The sequence below is a fragment of the Falco punctatus genome (genome assembly GCF_963210335.1).
Source record: "Falco punctatus genome assembly, contig: scaffold_30, whole genome shotgun sequence".
NCBI lineage: Eukaryota > Metazoa > Chordata > Aves > Falconiformes > Falconidae > Falco > Falco punctatus.
In genome coordinates, this window is record NW_027660235.1 from 1,198,244 (window position 1) to 1,218,218 (window position 19,975).

Here is a 19,975-nt window from a genome sequence, read left to right on the forward strand (position 1 = left end):
GGGAGCTGGGCTGGTCCACGCTGGAGAATGGAGGGCTTTTGTGGGAGGATGTAAGAGCCTTGTGTTGCCTATGGCAAGGTTTCCAAGTACTCACTGTGGTACAAGGCAGGAGCACAGGAAGCAATGAACTGAAGCAAGAGCACTGTCCTCCTTCTTCACCTGCAGCCTTTAGCTCGGGGAACCACAGGCTGCACGGCCCCCCATGGTGAGGGGTGTGCCACCAGTTAGAGTCCCCTTGGGTGACAATTCTGGCACCTGATCGGGTAACTGTCCAGGTGGACTTTCCAAGGGTAAATCCTGCCTCGCCAACCTGACAGCCTGCAGTTGTGCGTGAGGAGCTCCACAGTGGATGTCATTTCCCTCAGCTTCAGCAAAACTCTTGTCATGGTCTCCCTCAGCGTTCCTCTGCCCACGTGAAGCCATGACACTCTGGGTGCGAACAGAAGGAGATGGGTAAAACACCAGCTGGATGGTCAGGCTGAGAGAGCAGTGGGGAAGGGCTCACACCCCACCTGGAGGCCACTGGGACATACTGGGGCAGTGTGGACGTTGCAGAGGACTCTCCGCATTACAGTTTAAGGGCTGTATAGATGACCCCGTGGAGGCAACTCTCACAGTGTCTGTCGGTGGCACCAAACTGAGAGGACCATCCCTGTGCCCTAGGGATGCCATGGAGGGGAACCCTGGCAGGTGGGATGGCCGCCCTGTCAGGAGCTGCACAGATGCAGGACGGACCAAGGGCAGAGCCTGCACCTCCCTCAGATGGACTAACACCCTGCAGCTGCAGGGCCTGGAACCTGCCTGGCTGGGCAGTGTCTGTGCAGAAAAGGCCCTGGTGGTGCTGGGGGACAGAAGGCAAAACACAATCCCACCCCGTGACCTGGCAGCAGAGGCAGCCAGCAGTGCCCTGGAGCGTATGAAGAGGTGCCTTGACAAGGGAGTGCGGGAAGTGACTGTGTCCCCATGCTCATCCCTCGTTAGACCACCTGTCCATGACTGTGTTCGTTTTTGGGCCCTGACTGGGGAGTGAAGGGGGGAGGGAGTGGCTGGGTGGCTGCTGGGCTTTTGGCCAGAGACAAGCCACTACAGCAAGGAAGGTGTGTATGACTGGGAGTTCAGTGAAGGGTCATTGAGATGCTCAGGGGCTGGAACACTTTCCCAGGAGGGGAAACTGAGGGCAAGGCCCTTGTTCAGCCTGCACAAGGGAAGGCCTTGGGAGCTCCTAGTGACCTGCCAGTCCCAGTGGGGAGGTGGTCAGGAAGATGAGTCCAGTCTTGGAACTACGGAGCCTGTCAGGAATGTGATAGCCAATCGTCAGATGTGGAAATAAGAATATTCTTGGCCAGAGGTAATGAAATGACCAACCTCCACATCACGGGGTGTCTGAAGCTATATACAGAATGCAAACAAATGCTCTACTTGGATAGTGTGAACTTCTTTGCTAAAAGGGGGGGAAGGTAGAGGAATCTCAGTGCTTTCTGGTTCCTGTGAGAGGAGCTGAAGGTAACAATTTTGTTCCTCCCTTTCAGTCCGTGACACCCAGAAGCCTGACCTGCTTTTCCTTCTCCTCCTCCTAACAACTGATGAAGGGATGGGAAGTAAGGAAGCAGAGAGCCCCTAGGTCATAGTGTCATTTCCTTGGACATCCCATCTAGTATCAAGAGGGAAAATGAGCCTGCAAGGCCAAATGAACAAGGTCTATGGACAGGGAACACTGTGTCTGAAATATTTCCTGGAGACCTGCACACCCACAGCACAGATCACGCTGGAGCTGAATCTCCTCCTGGCATCAATGGCCTCCCAAAGCCATGGAGAAAACTTTGGGTGGAGGCCCCAGGTGAGGCTGGTCAGGGCCAGGAAGTCCTAGGGATGCTCTCAGGGCCCTGCCCCCATGGGATCCCACCTGCCAGTGCCCTCAGCAGGCCAGGTTCTCCTTCCCTCCTGCCCCAAGGCTGTGCTCTGCTCCTCTCCTTCCACACTTATCTGGGAATCAGGGACACCACAACTTCCTTGTTACTACAACCAAGGTGGCACTGCTATTCACATCCCTGAGCATCTTGTCCTCTTTGTGGAGTCCCAGGTGCAGATGAGCATCAGAGTGGGCGGCCTGTTTGGTCTGGGGAACTCGCCCACAAAGACCTGGGCTCCTGGCATCCTTGCTTACCTGTGCAGTGATCACCAAGGAGATGGATTCCCCCAGAAGAGCCAGGCTCTGTGATCCACAGGTTTCCTCAGGTCATTTCAAGAAGACATTGTTCATGCCTCACCCTGACTGTATGACCTGTCACTCTGTCCTGCCTCGGGCTGGCATGGAGTGCATGTTCTTCACAGCAGCCCTTCTAGTGCTGTGCTTTGCGTCTCTTCCTAGGGCAGCGCTGACCACGCACCAGTGTTTTGGCCACCGCTGCAGAGTAATCACCAAGGCTTCTCTTTCTCACACTCTGCCTGCGCTACAAGGAGACTGGGGGGACGCAAGAAGCTGGGACAGCTGACCCCCAGAGACCACAGGGATATTGCATATCCCAGGACGTTGTGCTCATCAATAACAGCTCGGGGAAAGGAGAATGAAAAGAGAACGTTTGTGGTCGTGGCATTTGTCCTCCCATGTCACTGACAGATGTGCTGAAGAGCAGCTTTTCTGGAGATGGCTGAACCCCTTCTGCCCATGGCAAGGAGTGAGATCCTGTTGCTCTCCTTGCATGCAAAGTTTTTGCTTCTCCTATTGAACTGTGTTTTTCCTGACCTGTGAGTTTTATCCTCTCCCCCATCACGCTGGGCATGGTAGGGGTCAGTGAGCAACAGATTCTGGGTGTTTGGGTGCTGGCCAGTGTCAAACCACATCTAATTCCTCCCACAGTGCCACCCTGGCTGGTCTCCCCTTTGTTCCACACACCAGCTCCCACCTCACCCCTTGGCCCGTCCACTAGAAGAGCTCCATCTGTCTGAGCTGCCCTGACATCACACAGAGCATCCCCCTCCCCTCATCTTTCCCGTAGGTCTCCCCTACAGACCTTGTGTCTCCATCCCCCACCAAAGGCGTGGGAGCTGCCCTGCCCCTCCTCAGCGCTTACGGCACTGATGTCACAGCTCTGTGGTGGCACAGGGGGCTCCTGCTGCCCGCGCCCCAGGCGGTGGGCTCTGGGGCCCATGTGGGCTGCAGCACCTCAGGTGTGGCACCAGGGCCAAGGGCAGGCTTGTCACACGGACACCGGTACCCAGGGACGGGAGCCCTTGTGTGGGAGGGGTTTGCTGCCCAGCAGAGGATGCTGGAGCGGGTGGCAGGGGGCAGCAGAAGGATGAAGGAGCTTCCCACCACGAGAGCAAAGGCTGCAGTCCCCGAGGCCAGAGGGCAACAGGCCTGGGCTGCGCAGCCCTGGCAGGAGAGGGCTTTGCTCTCCCAGGTGACTCTGTAGCACCCTGCGGCCTGTGCCAGAGCTGAAGCTCATCTCCAAGATGGGCAAGATGCTGCTGCTGGTGCTGAGCAAGCCCCTGGGGAGGCCAGCCTGTTATCCAGCCCTCCTGGGGCTATCCTGCTGGTGGCAGGCCGGCCAGAGAGCAGCTCTGCAGAGAAGGACCTTTGGGTGCCAGAGGACAAGCAGCTGAGCGGGAGCCATGTGACAGGCTCATGTGAGCCAAGGTAACACTTTTTGAACTGAGGATGTTCAACCACTGCAGGTAGTTGCCAAGAGTGGTTATGGAATGTCCACCCCTTGACATAGCCCAAACCTACCAAGCCAAGGCCTTGTACAACCGGCTTGAGCTGGCCGTGCCTCTCCTAGGGGTTTTCACTGGACGATCTCCAGAGGTCCCTTCCAATGTCAACATTCTCTGTCATTCTCTGAGTTTCAAGGACACAAGCAAAACAGAATGAAATGAAGAATGCATACCCTTGACCGCAAAGATAGTGGGGTCTATGGAGAGGACCCACGCTGGAGCAGGGCAGAAGTGTGAGGAGGAAGGAGCAGCAGAGGTGTTCTGTGCCATCAACCCTCTTCAACATCCCCCCCCGCACCTCTCAGGGTGTGCTTGTGTAGGTGAATTGGGACCAATGGAGTAATTTGGCCCTGGGAGAAACTGGGGAAGGGTCTTCAATGTTTTGGTCATTGTTTCTCACAATCAACATCTTGTTTTAATTGGCAATGAATGAAATTGATCGTTGGCAAGACAACACATCTTTGGCTATGACAGGGATCGGTAAGTAATCTCTCTGCCTTTACCTTGACCCAGGAGCATCGCTGGCTTATTTTCTCCCTTTGTCCTATTGAGTCAGGGGAGCAGATGAACAGCTGGGGGGCTGGCTGGGTGCTGGCCGTGGTTAACCCCACCACAGGACCATATCAGGACTGCTGAGCCCACAATGGAGCTCCCCAGCACAAGAAAGACCCTGTCAGACTGGAGCAAGTACTGCAGAAGCCAGAAGGATGGTTGGGACCTGGATCATGTTATGGACAAGGAGAGGTTGAGAAACTGGCGTTTATTTGAGATAACATCTAGAGTGAAAGACTGGAGAGCTGGACCCAGGCCAGTTGGTGGGATCTCCGTCAGTGGTTTACTTCACTATTTGTCAAAGCAAAGCCGTGAGGACATGATCTGGTTGGAGATGTCTGACCACGGCCTTGGCTGAGTGGCCAACTGTGGCAAGAGGTATGGGACTTGTGTGTAACCAGTGACGGTAGGAAAGTGGCTCCATTTACATTTAGAATTGCAATGGAGTTGGGTATCACTGAGCCACTAAGGATGACAGAGGTGACCATGCAGCAAATGTTCCTCGTAGGGACTGGGGTGTACAACAAGCAAAGGAAATGACTGGTGCTTAGGACATCTTGGGGCACCTGGGGCAGCTTCCCCTGGATGGATATCCAAGGAACATGGCACTGAGCAGAGCCCTGTGTCCCACCCGATTACTGCCTTGCTTCCTTCACCGTGACCCAAGGATTTGCACCAGGACACCCTGCCGTGTGCCCCCACCCTGTTATTTGCCCCAGCTTTGCACACTCACACAGCTGAGCTCTACACTGGTGCTTTACTCTCCTGGGAACTTGATAGATATCTCCACTACACAAGCCCCTTAAATTTCAGAGATGTGACACAGGAGTCCAGCGGCACCACCCTGGATGCAAAAGTACAAAAGCCTCTGGGTCAGGCAGGCTGGGTTCATTCCTTTGAGGAAGTGGAGTGCATGCAAACATTCTAGGAGAAACACAATTGTGACATTAAAAGTGCTAAATGCACAGGATGTTCCAGGATGACCAGGAGACACCTTCTGAAGAGATTGAGGCAGTTCAGTGCTGCTGAGAGAAACCTGACTGCATCAGCTTCTTCAGTGCGTCCTTCAGCTCCTGGTTCCTCATGCTGTAGATGAAGGGGTTCAGTGCTGGAGGCACCACCGAGTACAGAACTGCCACCACCAGGTCCAGCGATGAGGAGGAGAGGGACGGCAGCTTCAGGTAGGCAAAAGTGGCAGTGCTGACAAAGAGGGAGACCACGGCCAGGTGAGGGAGGCACGTGGAAAAGGCTTTGTGCTGTCCCTGCTCAGAGGGGACCCTCAGCACAGCCCTGAAGATCTGCACGTAGGACAGCACAATGAAAACAAAACAGCCAAATAATAAAAAGGCACTACCCACAATTAGCCCCACTTCCCTGAGGTAGGTGTGTGAGCAGGAGAGCTTGAGGATCTGTGGGATTTCACAGAAGACCTGTCCCAGGGCATTGCCTTGGCAGAGCGGCAGTGACAGTGTATTGGCCGTGTGCAGCGCAGCATAGAGAAACCCACTGGCCCAGGCAGCTGCTGCCATGTGGACACAAGCTCTGCTACCCAGCAGGGTCCCGTAGTGCAGGGGCTGGCAGATGGCCACAAAGCGGTCATAGGCCATGACGGTGAGGAGAGAACACTCTGCTGAAAGGAAAAAGACAATCAGGAAGAGCTGTGCAGCACATCCTGAGTAGGAGATGTCCCTGGTGTCCCAGAGGGAGTTGGCCATGGCTTTGGGGACAATAGTGGAGATGGAGCCCAGGTCGAGGAGGGAGAGGTTGAGGAGGAAGAAGTACATGGGGGTGTGCAGGTGGTGGTCGCAGACTACGGTGGTGATGACGAGGCCGTTGACCATGAGGGCAGCCAGGTAGATGCCCAGGGAGAGCCAGAAGTGCAAGAGCTGCAGCTCCCGCGTGTCTGCCAATGCCAGGAGGAGGAACTGGGTGATGGAGCTGCTATTGGACATCTGCTGCCTCCAACCATAGGGTCCCGTTCATGAAGAAAACATAGTGACAATTCAGGAAAGATTTCTGTGAGCAAAGTGAAAACCCTTTCTCCTAGATGCGCCCCCGCTGCCCCCTGTCCCCCCCTCTGCCGTTCCTAGGAGAGCTCCCTTCCGAGCCGTGGCTGGAGCTGTGCTGAGTGCTGGCCGAGTGTGCTGTGAGGAGCAGGGGCTGTGCCCGCTGGCTGCCCAGCAGCGAGCCCTGCTCTGCAGCAGGGGCTTCATGGGAACCCTGGGGGCAGGGGCCAGTCCTGGCCTTGCCCTGGCTCAGCCCAAACTGCTCCCAGCGCAGAAGGGCCTGTCAGCATCGGCTCTGCCCGTGCTGAGCAGCGGCCATGGCCAGAGTCAGGTCAGGAGGGCTTTGTGCTGTGCTCAGGGCGAGCAGAGTGAGTGCTGAGAGGCAAGGGGACTGTCTGTGCCTGAGGGCAGAGGCAGGCACTCTGCTCTCTCCATCCCTCTCCTTCCCAGCTGCCCGGCAATTGCTCCTTTCTTAGATGGAGAGTGATCACACTGCCATGTGACCCTGACAAGCAGCCAGGCACTGCTGAGAGCAGAGGGATCCACTGCAGAGAACAAAATGCCTCATCCCTTACTGAAGGCTCAGCACCACACTGCTATCCAAGGACACCCAGGGCTCACTGTGTGCCCTGGCAGGCACATACAGCTTCGGTCGACACCCGAAATAGGTAGTCAAGGATCCTGACCATGGCAAGTTCTTGCAGCAGACTCAGCTCCTCCCCCAGCCTCACAGACTGCATTGCCCACAGCATCATCGGTTAGGGGAAAGCTGGGACACCTCCATGCTAGAGGACATGTCTGCACAGGAGGACCCACAAGGTCTGCCCCTGAGCCGGCAGCTGAAACCCCTATTGCCAGAGAGCCTGTCTGCAATGCCACTAGCATCTGAGCAAGGCCAGGAGAGAGACAAAGGGACACTCGGGAACTCCTTCCCCTTCCCCAGCCCGGCACACCACCTCCCACACAGCAGCAGTGCAGGACAGTCACCCTCAGGCTCTGCTCAGCGAGAAATGGCAGCGTGGCAGCAGCAGAGATGCACTTAATCCCTTCTGCTGCTCTGCTGGACCAGGGGGTGTTGAAACGCACGAAACCAATGGTCTAAAGGCTGTGCTGGGTGGGAGAGGAGAGCAGAGGTGTGTTGCTCAGGGAAGGCACCTGCATGGCAGACCATGTGTTGCCTTTTTACAGGCGCGTGGTGACCTGGTTCAGGAACGGCACGGCGGCCGACCCCTGGCCGCTCGGTCCATCAGCTCACAGACACCAATGTGGTGGATGGCAAATGGCGTTTATTGCTGAACGACGTGACACTATATAGCCTAGGTTTACAATGTCACTTCCGTCTGCTTACATCATAAATTAAAAGCTGTTGGCTACCTGGAGGGGGGCCCTGTGTTTCCGTACAGAGCGAGATCTTCCGGTCGCCAGGCCCTACCTAGCAACATTTCCCCCCCCTCTATGCTTAACTAAACAGGCTAAAATAGTAAAAATATTTCTAAAAAAGAGTATAAAGATAAGGCACACTAAGCAATTGGCACTTAGGAAGCGACTGGGGGTAATGGAGTGTAGCTTGGGATACTTGGGGAGAACCAGGGAAAATCGGGGAAATACTGATCAAGTACATTTTTAAAGCAGTTGTTGGTGTTCTACAAACATGATGTTGACCCTTTCTAGCCGGCTCTGGATCCCCCCTGTGGCGGCTGTATCGCCGTTGTCTGGACTCCGCCGGTGCAGAGCCCTCAGATGCGGACAGGCCACTTGTCAACTCGTTGTCTTCTCTTGGCACCAGGGTATACTGGTTATGAAGGTGTCCGATGATCCGGTCCTGCAGATAAAAACTCACAGCTTTCATTAGTTTTATTGTGAACCATGGTGATGGCTTGGCAATAACTCTAGAGGTTACGCGAATAGCCTTTCTAGCTGCACGGGTGGTTGCCATAACTTCATGGGCCCGCAGGCCCTGGGCTTATGCTTGGGGGGTAATCATTGTTGGGTCTGTACCCATCAACCGCTGTAGGCTGGAGCCGTGTAGCGGATGATCCGCTCCGGTTACTCGGGCTAACTGCCTCGCACAGTTCTCTTCCCATTCTTGTTTAAACACAATCATCCCTGCCCCGTCAAAAATCAACCTACAGGTCTGTTTTATATCGAACGGGAGCAAATCATCTCCCCCAAAAACTCCATCTATGAGGGTGGAGACCATGGCCGAATTGAGTCCTTTGTCTGCGATTGCTTTAACAATCGCTTGTATATCCTTAGGGCTTAAGGGGGAATGGACCCTCTGTCCCCCATCCGTCACTCGGACCGGGAATGCTAGTGCGTCCGATGGGGCCCAATCGGCACATGCAATTTGTACTTTTTTCCAATCTGTGAGAGGAATTTCTGTCCCCTTATGTTTTTCTTTTTCCGTGAGTGGTGATATTTTGGTCTTTGTATTTGCAAGCCAAGTCTGCCATGCAGAGTCTGAGCCGGAGTCAGAGCCCGACTGACTGCTCTCTTCCGGGTGTTGGTGGTATGTGGTCGGGCTTCGGCCCCTCCCCTTTCTTGTGTAATTGGGCGGTTCTTTCCCTTTTTGCCCACCCTGCCTTCCGCTTGGGGAGGCGCCTGCCTTGTAAGGGCAGTTTTGGGGAGGGTCATTCTGATTGGCTTTCTGCCCCTCGCTGGTGCTCTTTTCCCTTTTTTGGTCGTGCCAATCACTCTTTTCCTTCCCATTCTCCTCCCCCTCCCCTTTGTGTGCGCCTGTTAACTCTAGCGCTCCCCCCCTGCTCCCGCTGGGGGTGATCTCGCCCCGCCCTTCCCCTTGCTGCTCGGCGACATCTTGGGGCACACAGGGCAGTGGTTCAATCTGTGTATTTTCAGCCTCGGCTTTCGCCTCAGCACCCCTGGCCTCTGCAGCCAGTTTGCCCCAAAAGGAGTTCGCCGAGGAGTCTGTGGGCGAGCTGAAGACGTTAGAGTCTTTCGGACGCTGAGTGGGCGCGTCACTTTTCTGTCGGCTTTGAGGGTCGACGGAACCCTCCTCAGCCGGGGGGCGTGAGGTTTGCGTAGCCGCCCCATTTCCCGCCCGCGGGGTGGTTAACAGACAATCCCTGGCAGCTTTCCAGGTCTCCTGCTCATGTCTAGCTTTTTGGAGAGCCTGGACGACTTTCCCCCACGCTTTCAGATTTTTCCCACTACCAGTAGACATCGTTTCATCGCATAAAGCGCGGGAACATTTGTCCCACACATCTGGGTGGAGTATATCCACCGGCTGGTCAATGACCCCGAGCTCCAAAAGTCTCGCAACTGCGAGAGTAAAATCTTTGGGCTTACAGTCAATACCCCACTGCTTATGCAGTTGTAATACGACCTTCGCAAGAGCTTCCATCCTCTTGGCTGGTCCGGGAGCGTCCTCCCCGCCGGGCTGGTCCTGCCGCTCCGGCCGCCGTTCACCCGACTCCAGGTGATTTTCCCGGGTTTCGGCACCACTTGTTGCCTTTTTACAGGCGCGCGGTGACCTGGTTCAGGAACGGCACGGTGGCCGACCCCTGGCCGCTCGGTCCATCAGCTCACAGACACCAATGTGGTGGATGGCAAATGGCGTTTATTGCTGAACGACGTGACACTATATAGCCTAGGTTTACAATGTCACTTCCGTCTGCTTACATCATAAATTAAAAGCTGTTGGCTACCTGGAGGGGGGCCCTGTGTTTCCGTACAGCGCGAGATCTTCCAGCCGCCAGGCCCTACCTAGCAACAACCATGGCCAGGAGGTGCCCCTATCTGCCCTGCATCAGGGTTCCCCTCAGCATCTCCCCCCTCCCTGCCCAGGGCTCTGCTGCCTGCAGCTGTCCCTGCCAGCAGCTCTTTCTCTGGCCCCAGGGCTCTTCCCTGCCAGCGCTCACAGAGCCCAGCTCAGCCCCTGTGTGCCCAGCTCTGCCCTGCAGCCGCTCTCTGTCTGCAGGCAGGAACAAACAGCTCCCCCAAAGCCTGAGGGAAAAGGAGAGCTGATGCTGGTTTCCTCTGCAGCGTGCTGGGGAGGGAAGGCACTTGCTCAGCTTCCTCATCAACCTCCCTGTGATGCTTTCAGCATCTCAGCCCCTGCTCTGACCTGCACAGCTGAGTTTCCATTGCCACCAAGCGGAGCCACGGAAAAGTGGCAGCAGAGATTCAGGCAAGCACAGAGCCAAGCAGTGAACCCCTGCCCTGAACGTGCTCATGGAAAGTCCCCTTGGAAATGACCTGGAGATGTGAACAGCTCTGATATATACAGCACCAACACAAAATCACTGAGACCTTGTCCTGCTGAGGGTCGCCCCCTCCACGCCACCTTTTGCCCGCATCAGCACAGGAGCCCCCCGGCAGGCTGAGAGCTGCCCCTGGCAGGCGGCAGAGCCCCTGCCCCAGCACACAGCCCCCGCGGCTGCAGGGACCCTGCTGGCAAGGACAGCCCTGGGCACCCCTGCCTGCACAGCCACCTTCACAGCCCTGCAGCCGGCCCTGGCACAAGGCAGCCCACATGCCCTGGCCCTCCCACGCTGCAGCAGGGAAGCCCTGCTCTGCAGCACACTGGCCTCCTCCACAGCAAAAGGCTCCCACACGGTCCCACAGGCTGGGGGGGCCCCAGCTGCTGCAGACCCGGCTAGCAACTGCAGAGGCATTGCCCTGCAGCCACACACTTACCGGCTCAAGGGCTCTGCAGATTTCTCCAGCAGGGAGCTCTCAGCAGCCTCCCACCAAGGTCTGCTTTTGAGCTCTCCCTGCCTCCCTCCTCTGCCCCTCTGGGCTCCCTCCAGCTGTCCCTGGGGCTGCAGGGGAACCTGCTGGGCAGCAGGATGAGGCAATCCCTCATGGGCCTTGCCTCACCTGGGGGGACACACTTATTTCCAGCACTGGCAATTCCCTTACTAGAAAAAGTTTTCTGCATGAGCATCAACTTTTGTTAACCCATTCCTAGACAGGACAGCAGGAAGACTGCAGCAAAGGATCCAAGTACTCCTAACGGAGCGTGTGTGTACGTGTGTGTCTGGTGGTTCTGCAGGCAGGGCAGGGAGGATGTCCTCAGTGCTTCAGTAAGCCCTGCAGAGCCCATTTCAGCACTTCATTGCACAGTCCGAGGGCTCAAGACTCAGCTCTCCTTTGCCCAGGCCACGTCTCTGCTCTGAAGCAAAGCCTTTGCACCCACGGGCTCGGGGACACTTGGTACCAGGTTGCCTTATGGCCAGGCAGAGCTGGGCTGGTGCCACAGCTGGGGGGCTTCAGCCCAGATGTGCAGCAGTGCCCTCAGCCAGGGGCCCACGCAGAGGCAGCTGGAGCCCGTCCTGTTGCAGACAGAGCTGTGACACTGAGGGAACCAAGTGCCAGGGCAGGTGGCAGAGCTCAGCACAGCTGCTCGGCAAGGACAGCAGCCTCCAACAGGTCCAACATTGAAAATGGAGTTTATGCTTGTGGGGCAATTCCAGGGCACCCGAAGGAGCGTTCCCTCCTTCTGCACAGGCCACAGCCTGCCAGTGTGTGACCTGGGGCCTGCACTCTGCTGCTCTCCTGCCTCACTCCCCCTGGGAGATGAGACTCCACCGTTTCTTTGCTCCTAGAACCAAGGTGGACACGAATGATGCAGGGTTTCAGATCCAGGGGAGCATCACAGCTGCTGGCCCATCTGGCAGCTGTGCTAGAATGCCGATGCAAAGAACCTGCAGACACCTAAAGGAGCATTGTCACTGTGCTGCCCTGTGACTGTCGGCGGGCGGTTACTTGACCACTGGCTTGCAGGATCCCACAAAGCCTCTGTCTCACTGCTCCCCTCCTTCTTCACTCCCCTTGATGTCTATAGGGTTGTTCTCTCACATAATTCTCACTCCTCTCCCGTTGTGTTTTGTCCTTTCTGCCATAGGGTATCACAGAGGTGCCACTAGAATTGCTTATTGGCTCAGGTTTGGGCAGGGGCTGGTCCATTTTGGAGTCAAATGAAAGTGGCTGTTATGGCCGTGGAGTCAGCTCTTGGTCTCTTCTCACCTCTGCCAGCCCTACAAACACCTCCAAACCACTCCCAAACCCCTGCCATGTAAACCCACAGGATCTCTAAATTCCCCAAGAAGATGTGAGGTTATTGATCCTAAGGCTTCCTCACGCTGCTTAAATAAGACTTTTCCCCTTCCTCTCCCTGATTTAGGTTATTTCAGAGCAGAGTTACCCTGAACCACACCTGTGTCACCTGGGCCAAGCTCAGACATGTAACAACAAAAATAATAATGGGTACCAAGTGTCCAAGGTCACACGCCAGCAAAATGTTTTGCTGCAGCGCATGCTGGGGTGGTGGGCAGAGGTCACTATGAAGGTGAAATGAGATGTCCCTAAGGAGAGCAATCCATGCTGTCCCTGGGACCAGAGACATGCAGGGCTGGACTGTGCAGGGCTGGACTGTGCAGTGCTGCAGGAGAAGGCATTGCTGCCAGTGACGCCTCTGCAGCCCCAGAGGACGTGTGGTTCCGGTGAACCTTATACCCAGAAAGGACAAGGTGCTTTTGATTGTGTCCATGACCATGGACATCCCGTGATGCAGGAACACTTTGAAAATCATTGGTCTGTTTCTCTATTGCCTCAGCACAGCGATGACTTTCAACAGTGCTGGCTAACTGGGGAGGCCCAAGAAGGCTGATTGTTAGTCAAGTGGTGCCCACCTACAAGAAGGGTAGGAGGGAGGATCAGGATAACTACAGGCCTGTCAACCTGATCTTAGTGCCAGGGAAGGTTGTGGAGCTGATCATCCTGAGCGCCATCACACAGGAGGTGCAGGAAAACCAGGAGGTCAGGACCAGCCTGCATGGGTTTATGAAAGGCAGGTCCTGCCTGATGAACCTGATCTCCTGCTGGGACAAGGTGACCCGCGTAGTGGATGAGGGAAAGGCTGTGCATGCTGTCTACCTGGACCTTAGGAAAGCCTTTTGGCTCCACCTCCCACTGCATTCTCCTGGAGAAACTGGCTGCTCATGGCTTCGGTGGGTGTTCTCCACGCTGGGTTAGAGCTGGCTGGACAGCCAAGCCCCAAGAGGGGTAGTAAATGGAGTGACATCCAGGTGACAGCCCATAAGGAGTGGCGTTCCCCAGGGCTCAGTGCTGGGGCCAGTCCTCTTTCAGAACTTCATCAGTGACCCAGACAAGGGGATTGAGTGCACTTTCAGTGAGTTTGCATACAACATCAAGTTGTGTGGCAGTGTTGATCTCCATGAGGGTAGTAAAGCTCTGCGGAGGCATCTGCACAGCTTGGATCATTTGGATGAGTCCAGTTGTATGAAGTTCAACCAGGAGAAGTGCCAGTTCTGCACATGGGTCACAACAGCCCCACACAACGCTACAGGCTTGGGCCAGAGTGGCTTGAAGGCTGCCTGCTGGGGAAGCACCCTGAGGGTGCAGGTTGACAGATGGTTGAGCATGAGCCATCAGTGTGCCCGGGTGGCCAAGAAGGCCAATAGCATCCTGTCTGGTATTGAGAAACAGTGTGGCCAGCAGGACCAGGGCAGTGATGGATCCCCTGCACTCAGCACTGGTGAAGCCACACCTTGAACACTGTGTTTCCATTTTGGGCCCCTCACTGCAAGAGAAACGCCGAGGATCATGTCCAAGAAGGGCAACAAAGGTGGTGAAGGGTTTGGAGGCCTGGTCTGTTGAAGAGTGTCTGAAAAGACGGTTTTCTTTGGAAAAGAGGTTTTACTCTGGAGAAGAGGAGACTCAGGAGGGACCTTACTGCTCTCTAGAGTTACCTGAAAGGAGGTTGTAGATGGGTGGGGGTAGGTCTCTTCTGCCACATAACAAGTGACAGAACTAGAGGAAATAGCCTCTAGTTATACCAGGAGAGGTTTAGATTGCATATGAGGAAAAACATCTTCACTGCAAGGATGGTCAAGCATTGGAACAGGCTGCCCAGGGAGCTGGTGGAATCACCAGCCCTGGAGATGTTTCAGAAATACATGGACACAGTGCTTCGGGACATGATTCAGTGATGGATTTGGCTGCCCTGAGGTAATGGTTGAATTTGATGGCCTTTAAGGTCTTTTCCAACCTAAATGATTCTCTGTTCTTATGCTTCTGTGATTTATTGCAAGCCTACCGAGACACGTTGCTGAGCAAGCTGGTCCAGCTCACCCTGCTTCAGTTGGCGGGCTGGATACAATGATCTCCAGAGGTCAGTCCAACCTGGAAAAAAAAAAACATACAGCTATAAGAGCATATATAAAAAATGTCAACACCACTATGGAAGTTCATGTGAAGAATATTTCTCCACACAAATGGCTTGTGGGAAATGCATTTGAGAAATCTGAATGAAACAAGGCTGCTTTTCTGTGGCCAGGTCATGGGTTAGAATGAGGGTGACGGAGGGGTGTGTTATGAGGAGGACATCTGATTCTCAGGAACTCCTCATGCAGGAGGACGTGCCTGGCTGTGAAGGGGCCTGTGAGGTCAGTCCTGTCTCTGGAGGCGATAGGCCATCAACAGGAACATGGCTGGGAAAGTCCTTCTGCCAAGCTACAGCACAGGACCTCTCCAGGAAAAGGGCTGGGGTACAGGCTGTCATGTCCATTTTCCCTGAGGACATGACAGGACAGCAGCAGGCATGTGGCTTGGTCACGTCTCTGGGAGAAGCTGAAAGGCCAGCAGCAGCCATGTGGTTTAGAAGACCATGTGGAGGTGACTTCACTTTTTTGAAGGGAAAGACCACCAAAAATAGCTATTGAGTTAGGTCCCCTGCTTGGAGGGTAATTCCTGAAGTGGTAAAGCTTTCCTGGGTAGTGGGGAAAAAAGAGGAGAGAGGAAAAGATTTCACAAAGTGTAATGTTGCAAATGGAGAGTGGCTATCGGGAGGAAGAACTGTCACTCCAGGGGTCCTGCTGCGGTGCAAGGGCTCAGCCAGAGGGAGCCTGGATCAGCCCATGGTTTGTGCTTCAAGGAACAGCCGGTGAGAGTGGAGGTACCTCAGCGAAGGTATGGCAATGTTGGGGTGAGAGCAAGGCAGGGCAGCGAGATGGTGCCTACAGCCTGCAGGGAAACAGGGGCAGGGCTCCAAGCATGCAGGACAGCCTATGGTGGGGATGGCAGAGGGCACTGGCAAGGCTGGAAGGCACTAGTAGAACCCAGGTCTGTGTCCCCTTGGCTGTGGCAGCTGTCTCTGCCTCTGAGGGCCATGACAAGACATGATGTCCTCACGGCACGGGGGCATCGTTGCCTCCTTGCAGCCCCATGGGGAAGCTGGAAGTTGCTGTGCCATTGCTGTCCTTCACTGGGCATTGGATGCCCACCTTCCATGGTCCCCAGGAAGAGCCCTGAGCCCTGTGTGAGGGACAGCACCGACCTCCCCACAGGCTGCAGGTCACGGCTTGGCCTTTCTGCTTCATCAAGCAAGCCAAGGCTTTGCTCAGCAGCAGAGCTGCCTGCACAGCGCCTTTGCCTACCTGCACTCACAGCCTCCAAGGATGGGCTCTAACAAGGCCATGGGGAGGCTTTCTCAGCCATGGCCCTCATGGGGCCCATTAACACTTCCAGGGGCTGTGGGCTTTGCTCCTGACTTGGTGTTCTTGAGAGGTTTCTTCAGTCTCCTCTGAACACCTGAAGTCCACAGCACCACAGACACCCTGGGCTCATGATGAGGCAGAACACCATGACAAGCCCAGTCCCCTCCATCAGGGACATCTGGTCTTCAAGTTTGGCTCCTACACTTCATGAGATAAGTTTCAGCCGCACAGTGAAAGAGAAAGGCAGGTAATGAGCACTTTGGGGAATTGATAGAAGGCTTTTCCAATTGCTATTGATGCACAGTGTCTCCTGAGGAGGTGCAGACAGGTAGGAAAAGCAGTCCCTGGAGCTAATCACTGCGTGGACAGCCTTGCTCCTCAGCTCTCCAGCCCCACGATTTCTGTCCTCAGCTCCATGAGACTTACATCACTTGACATCAGACTTCTTCAACCAACTCTGCAGCTGAATATAGCAAATTCTTGGCAGTAATTATTGGCTGCTTTCCTTAGAGAACAGGGTGTACACAGGAAGAAAAGAGGGATTAATTATCGTGTGTGTGGGGGGGGGTGGGGGTGGGTTAGAAATTAATAAATAAAAAATACATTTCTCAGCTGTATAATTGTTAGTTCAAGCCTATCCCCATGAGGTCTATTGCCACTACTGAGGAGTTTGCCATAGGGAAATTTACAGACGTTACTGAAAGACAGTCCAGCTTTTCCTCTCTGAACCTTAAAGCAGCAGCTACATAGGTAAAATGGATTGGAGTGATCAAAGAGAAAGAGGAGAAAGGCATCTGGAGATGAACCTCTTAACCCATAGTTGTAAATCAGGAAACCAGGACGTCAGAATATTTCCAATTGACTTCAATTTCATAGAAGGCGCGAACTTTCTGGAACTCACGACAAATATTAGAATGTTTTCCAATTTTTTTTTTACACATGTATCTGTAGAAATTCTCCCACTTTGATCTACGTATAGGCAACAACTGGTATTAAAACCAGCACAGACTCTGCCTTCAGACGCCAGCTTCATATCTAATGCCATTCCAATTTGCACAGCTCTCGGGGCTATTTCTCACACTTCTTCCTGCAAAGCCTTCATGGCACCTGCAGGGTCCTTCCCCATCTCTTCCATTGCTGTGCATCTCGTTATTGCTGCCTTCTCCAAGTCAGGAACCGCTAACCAAGGAGTAACTGAGGCCACAAGCAGGCTGATGATCTGGGCTATCATTACGACACCCATTACATCTGAGAAGCTCATAGGCCACTAGGAGTCACGTGGCCATGAAGGCGAGTTTGAGGTCCCTGGAGTGCCCCGTTCCCTTGGGGGATTGGCCATCAGCAGCCCAGCTGGTTATGGCTGCAGTAAGAAAGGCACTTGGACTCTGAGACAAAGTGTCATTTCCAATGGCCTTGGTTAGAGCAAACTCTCCTCACACAGAGACAATCGTGTCAGCTGTATTCCGTCCCTTCCGAGGCCGGGAACACGGAGTTTACAGCGTTGGGAGAGTGGTGCAGCAAGTGGTGCAGATCCTGCCTGCAGAAGGGTTCTCCCACATTGTCTCCTGTCAGCTCTTGAAGTGTTTTGTGCCAGGGAAACCCATTCTAGTCATCACTTCTCGTGTTCTAAGAGGAGATGTTCACTTGGGAGTTGGTAACTGCAGTCCCAGACAAAGGTAAGGGCGTGCGGTTGGCCATTCACCAGCAGCTTCCTGCAGATTTCTTCTTCCAATATGGCTTGTTCTGCAACCCAGGGACACACTCAGCACAGCTCAGCCTGAAGGCCAAGACGTACATGGAGCACAGCACAGGCCTGCTCAGGTTTCCTGTGACACTCATCACTAAGTCCTGCATGTGCAAAGGTCTTCTGCTCGGATTCTCTCAACCTCCTGATGAAGGTTAGCAGGGCAGAATTGTGAGCAGAAAGGAGCAGCAGAGGCGTTCTGTGCTTTCAGCCCACTCTTCAATATCCCCCCGGCGCCTCTCAGGGTGTGGGTGATTAGGTGGTTGGGAGCAATGGAGTAATTTGGCCCTGGAAGGACCTGTGAGGGGAATGGTCATATAATACTTGGGACATTGTTTCTCATAATCAAAATCTGTTTGAATTGGCAATAAATGAAATTGGCCTTTGGCAAGACAACATCTAATTGGTCATTACAAGGATAGGTAAGTCATCTCTCTGTCTTTATCTTGACCCATGAGCATTGCTGGTTTATTTCCTCCCTTGTCCTGTTGAGTCAGGGAAGTGAATGAGCAGCTGGAGCACTGGTAGGTTTCGGGCCAAGGTTAACCCACCACAGGACCACATCAGGACTGCTGTGCCCGGAATGTGGCTCCCCAGCACCAGAAAGACCCCGACAGATTGGAGCAGGTCCTGAAGAGGCCAGAAGGATGGGTGGGACCTGGAGCACATTATGGACGAGGAGAGGCTGAGAGAGTTGGGGTTTTATTTGAGGAATCGTTTAGAGTGAAAGGCCAGAGCACTGGGCTCAGGGCTGCTGGATGGCAATCCTTGGCCTGTTTCAATATTTGTCAAAACAAGGCCATGAGCACATGATCTGGCTGGAAGTCTCTGACCACGGCCTTGGCTGAGTGACCAACTGTGGCAAGAGCTATGGGACACTTGTGTGTAAGAAGTGTCTGTAGGAAAATGAATCACTTCATTTTGGAAATGGCAAAGGAGTTTGGTCTCACTAAGCCACCAAGAAGGATAGATGTGACGATGCAGCAAAGGTCCCTTGCTGGGGCTGGGGTCTATGACCACACAGGGAAATGAGCGGTGATTGGGACTTCTTGGGGAAATTTTCCCTGCTGCATCCTCCCTGGGGTCTCCAAGGAACATGAAACAGTGCAGGCCCTCTCCTTTGGTGCCTTGCTTCCTTCACCATGACCCCTGGGTCTGCACCAGGACCACCCTGCTGTGTGCCCCCACCCTGCACACCCACACAGCTGAGCTCTCACTGGTGTTTCCCTCTCCCTGGACCTTCCCAGCCCAGACCCCCCAGCTCTGCCCACCTCCCCTGCCCTCTCCCCAGCCCAGGCAGACACAGCAGCCCACGCTGGGCTGGCCCCATGCAATTGCCCACCCAAAGGGGGCTGCAGAGCTCTGGGCACTCACCCCATGGCCATAGACCATCACAAGGGCACAGGAGATGCTGGTGGGCAGAGAGGGGTCTCATCCTGCCAGTCAGCCCCAGGGCTGACACCAGCCATGGCATGAAGGGACAGAGGCCAGTGTCCCCCTCTGTCTGCTGATCTTCTCTCACAGGGACCCTGATTGCCCACTCCCGGCAGCCCCTCAGGGCCAGTCCCTGTCCCCAGCACCAGACTGCTGGCCTGGGGGCTCCCCAGGCACCTCCTGCTGCACCAGGGACACAGCAGCCTGCCCCATCTGGGGCATACACAGAGACACCTGCTCTTGCCCAGGGAGGTGGTCTCAGGCATGGCCCTGAGCAGGCGGTGCTGCTGTGCAGGGCAGCGGTGCCTGAAAGCCCAGGGAGATGGTCCCAGGCACATCCCTCTTGGTCACCCACCATTCCCATGGGCACTGGGCACCCACACGCCAAGGCTCAACACAGGCCCATGACCTAACGCGTCGCCTCATGCCCTCCTCCCCTGAGCCATGGGGAACCCAAGCCCAGCAGCACGCTCCTGGGGGCAATTCCTTCAGCCTGTTCCTGAGCTCAGCTTTGGAAGAAGAGCCCAACGTCCAGACATGGGCACTGAGAAAAAACACCTTTATTACAGAGATGCAACACTGGAGGCCAGCTGTACCACCCTCCCATGCACAAAAAGTCCTCTGGGTCACACAGGCTGGGTTCCTGCTTTTGAACAAGTGCAATGGGTGCAGATATTGCAGGGCAAACAGGATTGTAACAGATACAGTCATAAATGTACAGGATGATCCAAAGATGAACACGAAGTCCCCTGTGAAGATACACAAGGCAGCTCATTTCTCCTGAGAGACACCTGACTGCAGCAGCTTCTTCACTGCACCCGTGAGCTCCTGGTTCCTCACGCTGTAGATGGCGGGGTTCACTGCTGGAGGCATCACCGAGTACTGCACTAACACCACCAGATCCAGGGATGGGGATGACATACAGGGGGGCTTCAGTTAGGCAAACATGACAGTGCTGAGAAAGATGGAGACCACGGCCAGGTGAGGGAGTCATGTGGAAAAGGCTTTGTGTTGTCCCTGTTCAGATGGGACCCTCAGCACAGCCT

The 19,975-nt window shown here is 54.8% G+C and overlaps 2 protein-coding genes and 1 long non-coding RNA gene across 3 annotated transcripts in view; all 3 read right to left on the reverse strand.

The window, feature by feature from the left end:
• The window catches only part of LOC308057464, a 624,999-nt gene that overhangs the window by 290,840 nt on the left and 314,184 nt on the right, over nt 1-19,975 (reverse strand). The window lies entirely within an intron of this gene.
• The window catches only part of LOC308057452 (olfactory receptor 14C36-like), a 90,895-nt gene continuing 72,410 nt past the window's right edge, over nt 1,491-19,975 (reverse strand). The window contains exon 3 of the mRNA XM_080411557.1: nt 1,491-2,124. The gene's annotated coding sequence lies outside the window, so the exon portion shown is untranslated. The remainder of the gene's footprint in view (nt 2,125-19,975) is intronic.
• LOC308057454 (olfactory receptor 14C36-like) lies at nt 4,561-6,218 on the reverse strand (the record flags this gene model as incomplete). Its single annotated transcript, XM_080411559.1, has 1 exon — nt 4,561-6,218. The coding sequence occupies one exon, from the start codon at nt 6,216-6,218 to the stop codon at nt 5,283-5,285; it is 936 nt and encodes a 311-aa protein (XP_080267685.1). The 3' UTR covers nt 4,561-5,282.